Here is a 7,632-nt window from a genome sequence, read left to right as displayed (position 1 = left end):
TTGAACACTTTACTCGAGAAAAAAAAATAATAAATTGAATAACCTCAAAATGTAGGTTGACATTATATATATATATATATATATAATTCTAACAAAGATGGCGATCTATTCTGCTAGGGTTTTGCCCGATGATGAAACCCTGGTTTGATTCCTAACTCGACGACGACGACGACATTGTTTCCCGCACTCGACGATGACAACGACAAATCGTTGTCTTCTCTCTCGCGCCAAACGACGAAGGGCTTCGGCGTCTGCTTCTGCGGTTTCGTCGTCTCCTCCTTCGCGCCTTCCAGCTAGCCTTCCAGCTTCTGTGGTTCTTTTCTGCGGATCGAGCTGCAGTTTCTGTCGAGCTGCGACTTCGTGCCCTGTCTTCTGTCTTCTGCGCATTTCATCTACAGTTCCTGTGCAGGCTTCTTTGCTGTGATGGAGCTTCTTTCTTCTTCGGTTGAACCTGACAAAATCTCCTCTTTTGCCCACGTGGTGGGTAATTCTCAGGGGGAGACGGCGATTATCTTCCCTTCAAGTTATAAGGAGTATCATGATGATACTGACTGTCCCTTTGTTAAGAATGCAAACAGATAAAATGAAAAAAATAACACTTTTTTTCTCCACGTCAGAAATTTCAACGCTGACTACAAATTTAAATTTGCTCTTATTAGGAAATTTTAGTAAGGACACCCACTTATAGAAGTTATCGAGAAAAGTTTTGATGACCTCAAATTAACAGAAAAGTGGAAAGTGGGGCTTATGGATGGGAGACATGTATTGATTCAGTTAACCGTGCCTGAGGACTACACTCGAATTTTCTCCATAAAATATCTTAACATCGTTGGTAAACCTATGAAGCTACTCAAGTGGTCTCCTGATTTCGACCCAAAACATGAAACTTCCACTGTACCGGTACGATTTAGTTTATCTGGTCTCAAGTTGCATTTTTTTCAACATCAAGTTTTCTATTCTATTGGGGCCATCCTTGGGGATCCTTTGAAGCTAGATCGACCTACTTTCAACTTAACCAGACTCTCGTTGGCCATAATACTTGTGGAAAAGGATATTACTTTACCTGATGTTACTGAAGTCTGGTTGGGCACAACCCATAATGATTATTGACAACAAATCGTCATGAAGCACATACCCCCATATTGTACCCACTGTAAGAAGTTTAGTCATGTCCTTGATAAATGCCACAAGTTTCATCCAAATTGAAATTTAAGGTTCAAGTGAATAAGGATGGGTCTAACCCCACTGCTCTGGACATTTTAGTTCCATCTGGGGAGGATAATACCAGACAGGAGATGTCTGTTGCCCCTGAGGATCCCCCATGACACTGCTATTACTGTTACTATGAGTGATGTGATGCTGGCACCTTCAAACCTCATAGAAGACAATACTGATGTACTATCATCTACAAATGATAGTGTTTAGACTGATAAGCAAGAAAACCTCGTAGCTCCACTTCTTTAGGAAGTATCCAGTGTAGAGGCAACTCATTTTTCACATATAGTAGAACCTATTGTGGGTACTACAGTTGGTATTTATTCTGCTTCAGCTCTACCACCCCATCGGACCGATTCTTCGAATGAAGAATGACAGGTCTATTCCAGGAGGAAGAAGAAGAGTGGATACCGACTCCAACTCGGGAACATATTGGATGATACATTGGTTACTACTGACAATGACGATCATCTTACCAGCTTATTAGCTCGCTCCTTCCCTAGTACTCGAGGCAGAGGCAAGACCAAATTAGGTCGCTCTCTAGCCACCTGATACTTTGTATTTCGACACTGTTAGGTTTTTTTAAGTATCTAATGTCTTTTTCTATTTTTTTTTGTAGTTTTGGAACCATTTGTGGTTTTTGTGTGGGCATGGTGCCATGTGTGGGCCCTCCCACACATTATATCTGTATATTTTTTTCTATTTAATATATTAGTCTTTTTGGGCTTTAATATATATATATATATAAGAAGAATAAATCGTCGCGATTATAAAGATTTGTAAGGTCATTTCAAGTGAAAATTTAAGTACATAACATTGTTTATTAGTTCTAGATTTTAAGATTAAGAGTTGTAAAATAAAGAATACTTGGACTCATCATCGTAAAATTAGATGAAGAAACTTAAAAGACAAATAAAATTATTTTTATGAGTAAAATTATAGATTTCAAAATTTGAGATATTCATGAAGAAACAAATGTTTTGTAGGATAAAGTAACAAACACTATTAAACAAATAACAAAAATGTGCTTGGTGAATCGAAAGAAAAATTTTTTATAAATAAAAATAGTTTGTGGTAGAATAATAATGTGCAAGAAAAAATAAAATATAAAAGTTATGTTATAAAAATTGATTTAAATGTAAAAGTTTAGAGAATTGAGAAAAATATCAAACGACCCGCAGGGAGTCTAAAATAATAATTGGTGATTCTAAAAATTCTGCTTTAATGATCTTTATAATAGATTAAATACTAAGGAGGGTGAAAAATATATGTATAAACCAGTCAAACAAAGAGAAAATAAAAGTAAAGATTTAACTCAAGTAAAGTGTATTAAAGATGAAAATAAAAAAGTACTTTTCTTAGAAAAAAATAGGGAGATTTATTCGAATAAGGGAAGTATACAACGATCGACAAGCTGACGACTCCTTCTAAAATAAAAGAGAAAAACAAACAAAAACAGGGTAACAAGTAGATAAATGACTAAACTTAGGGATTGTTTTGGGGCAGTTGCAATTATTTGAAGCAGCTCTGAAACTATTGCATAAGAAACTGCTATTAAAAAAGTTGCAATGACTATTACAAAGGCTTTTTCAAAAAGTCGTACCGTAGCTTTCTAGCAGCCACCATACTTAGTCATATCTGGTTGCAAAACGCAGCTAAAATCAGGCAAAACATAGTTTTGCCAAACAGAAAAACTGCAGTGTAACACTGCATTGTCACTGCACCGTCGCCCCAAACGCACCATTAATCTTGCCTTTATTCAGCCACATATTTGGCACATTATGAAGTTATTCTAGACTCGGAGAGAAACTAAACAAAATTAATAATTTTCAGAAGAAAAAGGGAATCATAAATATTTAGTTCTATATATAGTTGGTTATCCCATATCTTTTTACATCAGAGATTGGCTTTAAGCCCTTATCTTGTTGCTTTAGTTATGGATGGTCTTACTGAACATCTACTCTTACTGAACATCTATATGGATGGTCTTACTGAACATCTACAGGAGGATGTACCTTGGTGTATGATTTTTGCTGATGATATCCTTCTCGTGGATAAAACGAGAGAAAAAACTCAGAAAAACTTGAATTATGGAGGTCTACATTGGAGTCTAAAGGCCTTCGTTTAAGTAGAACTAAAACTGAATACATGAAATGTTATTTTAGTAGTAATAGTTCTAGTGACAAAAGTGTGAATTTGGGTGATCCAAATTATTAAAACGTGAACGATTTAGATATCTTGGGTTCGTTGCTCAAAGCGATGGTGATATAGATGGGGATGTTAATAGTAGAATTCAAGTTGGTTGGTTGAAGTGGAGGAATGCTTCGGGCCTTTTGTGTGATAGAAAAGTACCGCTAAGACTGAAAGGAAGTAAAATTTTATATGACGGTGGTGAGACCTGCAATGCTTTATGGCGCTGAATGTTGGGCTTTAAAAGAGAAGATAATAATAAGTTAAGTGTTGCCTAGATGAGAATGATTAGGTGGAGGAGTGGCTTTACACTTAGAGACAAAATGTGAAATGAATATATTCATGATAGGGTTGGTGTAGCTCCTGTGATGGACAAAATTAGAGAAAGTCGCCTTAAATGGTTTGGTCATATTAAACGTCGACCATTAGATGATCCGATTAGGAGAGTAGATGTTTTAAATTCGACTTGTGTTAAGAAAGGCAGAGGTAGACCTAGGAAGACTTGGGCTTATTGTATTAAAAATGATCTTAATTTACTAGAACAAAAATGGTCTTAATTTACTAGAACTAAATGAAAATATGACACTAAATAGGACGCAATGGAGAAAAAGGATTCATGTAGCCGACCCCACGTAGTGGGATTAAGGCTTTGACACACACACACACACAGACAGACACAGACACAGACAGACACAGACACAGACACACACACACACACACACACACACACACACAAACACAGACAGACACACAGACACACAGACACACAGACACACAGACACACAGACACACAGACACACCAACAGACAGACATCGATTCTTTAATATATATCACATCAAAAACGCCACCACACCTAGGGTTTAGGGTTTAATATCACATCAAAAACGCCACCACACCTACTAATTTAAAGTGAAGATGTATACATACATACATACATACATACCACTCGATTCTTTAATATCACATCAAAAACGCCACCACACCTACTAATTTAAAGTGAAGTACATCTTTTCATGTATAGGATTATGATACCAAGGTGTTATAAGTGTAAATATCAAACATTGGGTGTTAGATATGTAAATATTTAAGAGTTGTGTGGTATGCATGTAAATTTCCCTTTCTTTTTTTTCTTTTCAGTTCGTTTCTTATATTGTCATTCCAGTGTTGCATCCCCAGAAACATTGTTGTAGCGGAAAAGTTAGCTCTTTGAATTGTCTCTCTACCTTGTTTCATCTTTTTAAACTTCTATTAGTGATAGCGGACATACCATTATGGCTTTAACCAATAATCAATGTGATAATGCAAATAAAGGAATAAAGTAGGTCAAATATTATTGTAAGTAGTTGTTAAAAAAGATATAACTTATCCACATCCACAAAAAATAAAATTTTTAACTTTAAATCGAAATATACATCGATCTGTCAAACAATTGATCCAAAATATTTACCGCAATGAGGTGGCTGCAAATGTTTTTGTTGCTATTGATGTCATTTTCGTTGGGCTTGAAAATGACACTCTGGTTGAAGGCATAGATTTGGAGTTTAGAAACTGTTATAACTACATTTTTCTCCTTTGATAATTGAGGGGGGCAAGGCTTTTGCACTAGTTAATCTCTTGGGAATCAAAGTGATACTTGTCTCACATAAAATATGAAACTTTTATGATCTTTTACAAAAATTGTTCGGAAATCTAATTTGCTTTTCAATCATTTTTCTGTTTTAATCAATTTTTTTGTCTTTTGGCTGGTACATATTATCATTTAAGCTGTTTTAGTCTTATTGCTTCTGGTCAAATCAACGAAAAATACAATTCTACGAGTACATTTGCAATTAGTCATTTGTATCATCTTTAAAATGTTTAATACTCCTTATGTGGCATTCTGTGAAGTAATAATGAAATATTTTAACGTGCAGTTAACAAAATATCTAAATCATATTATGATTTTATACAATTTCGTTAATATTATTGATTTGGGATAAAAAACCAAATAAACAAGTAAACTTCTGATTTCATCATCCTCTTGTGCTAAATCTCAGTGTTTTGCTTGCTGCTTGGATCTGTTTAGTACTTTATTTATTATATTTATCCCTCTTGGGTAGAGAAGAGTTCTCTGCCTGTAGCTGAGCAATGTGCATGGGCATTGGGAAATGTTGCTGGTGAAGGAGAGGAACTAAGGAACATCTTACTCGCACAAGGAGCTTTAATGCCCCTAGCTCGCTTAATGATGTCTGATAAAGGTTCAATGGCTCGAACAGCTGCTTGGGCATTGTCGAATCTTATTAAGGTTTTTCACTATTAGCTTTGTTTTTTTTTTTGGGACAAAACTCATTCTCTAACTTAAATTTTCATTTTATGAGAAATCTTAATTTTATTGTCGTCAACTTACTCCGCTATTGATTTTTCTATTCTTAAAAATTTGATACCGTTTGAGTTGTCTTAAACCAAAAAATTCCTTGGAAAGAATTATGTATCTCTCTTTTTACTAGTCTTAGCGACCTTGCTCTCAAATGTTCAAGGTTATGATGTTGTACATTATTTTGATTTAATGCGCAAAAGACGCGCCTAGTAATTTGTTTGCATCATTTTTTTGATAAGTACATCTATGTGCTATATGCAAGCTAATTTATTTATTCTTTTCCTTGCTTAGCAAGGCATTTTTGAATGGAGTAGCAAACCTATGTCATTTTAAGCTACTGCGGTTTAAAATGCTGATTAAAACTAATTCCTTTCGGTTGGCTGGGTTGGTTTCTGCTTGAAGTAGTTCTAGATAGGAGTGTCTTGTCGAAAACTAGGTGGATTAGTTGGAGATTTCAGTTCATGGTGAAATCTCTATTTTGAAGGCTATCTAAAGTTAAACCCAACCTTCCTATTACACCGAAGCTGTCGCCATTCATTCACTTCCATGGTTGGGTCGAAATACATCAAATTATATTACTTTAACCAAATAGGGGCAGCCAAATGTATGTGTCTCAAAATAAAGATTTGGTTGACTTTTTAAGTTCTTAATCCAGTTCTGTTACTGGGGTTAAAACCATAATAAAACAACAAATATTATTACTTGGAAACAAACGGTTACAATCAATACCCTGGAATGGAGAAATACAATAACACGCACAAGCAAACACCACTAAAGTGTATCCCAATATTAGTAGAGGTCGGCTAGGTGGATCAGAAGGGTTGGCGGGGGTGGCGGCAGCAAAGAAATGCTGGTGGTAGCAAATGCAGGGACAACAAGTATCGAGGTTGTTCCGAGTGGTGGCAGCGAGTTTGGGTGGATAACAAAAGGAGGTATTTCCGGACTATCTTGGGCGGCAGCGGCACCATGGGAGGGCTGGGGCAGCAGGAAGGAGATGCGGTTTGGGCGGAAGCCTTGCTGGAATGAAAGGGAAGGCGGCCGGTTGGTTGAGGACTGCAGAAAACAACAATCTGAGTGATGTTGCGGGCTGTTGTAGCGAGGTACGGAGGTAGGGAACAATACAGAAGGGAATATGCGGAAGATAATCACAATCTCGGGAGAGAGATACGACTAACGCAACACCCAATCTCTCGGAAACAACCCTTGAAGGGGAAAACGAACGTTAGCGACTATCCTGATAGAAATCTGAAATCTCGAAGAAAAATTGAACCCTAAGACAACATATAACATATTTATAATAAGTACTAGTAGTTGGGATATGGATGAATTGGAATAGGAAATAAATAGAATTAGGAAGGAAATAGAAAAATGCAACGAATCAAATAGCAAAAAAGGGACTGCAGTACTGTAACAGGAACAATACCACATTCCGGTAAGCGCCTGCGTCAATCTCTCGGGCTTGGGAGAGCTTTGACTTCATTCGTCGAAACTTTTGGCTTTTTGTCTGTAATCCTAACAACACCTGAATCCCGCTGGCAACTGCAGCGTCCCCAAGACACCTTGTCGGCGCTTAAAAGGGGAAAAGTTAATGTTTGGGGGTCGCCCGTAAGAAGCTGTCGGTTGCCGGAATCGAAATCCCGTCACCCGCTTCGGAAAGACTTTTTAATTTACATATATATATAATTTTAGAAAAATATGAAATCAAACTGACCTCATATTTTTCACAGTTTAAATGAAAGAGCGCTCTACCTCAAATCCTGTATCTATCCCGAGGGATAAACACAATACTTGAGGATGAGGCTCAATCAAATAAACTAGGAAAACATATGACGTCCGTTTGGGTCTGCGAAACCGTTTTATTTGCCGACAA

At 36.6% G+C, this 7,632-nt stretch overlaps 1 protein-coding gene across 1 annotated transcript in view; it reads left to right on the top strand.

Annotated features, from left to right (window-relative positions):
- The window catches only part of LOC110023210 (importin subunit alpha-9), a 34,755-nt gene that overhangs the window by 4,696 nt on the left and 22,427 nt on the right, over positions 1-7,632 (top strand). Inside the window, exon 5 of the mRNA XM_020722513.1 lies at positions 5,506-5,690. Coding sequence (XP_020578172.1) covers positions 5,506-5,690 — 185 coding nt within the window. The remainder of the gene's footprint in view (positions 1-5,505; positions 5,691-7,632) is intronic.

This window comes from Phalaenopsis equestris, unplaced genomic scaffold (genome assembly GCF_001263595.1).
Source record: "Phalaenopsis equestris unplaced genomic scaffold, ASM126359v1 Scaffold000223, whole genome shotgun sequence".
Lineage (NCBI taxonomy): Eukaryota > Viridiplantae > Streptophyta > Magnoliopsida > Asparagales > Orchidaceae > Phalaenopsis > Phalaenopsis equestris.
The sequence above is the reverse complement of the archived record's forward strand: the minus strand, read 5'-3'. Positions and strand labels throughout refer to the sequence as shown.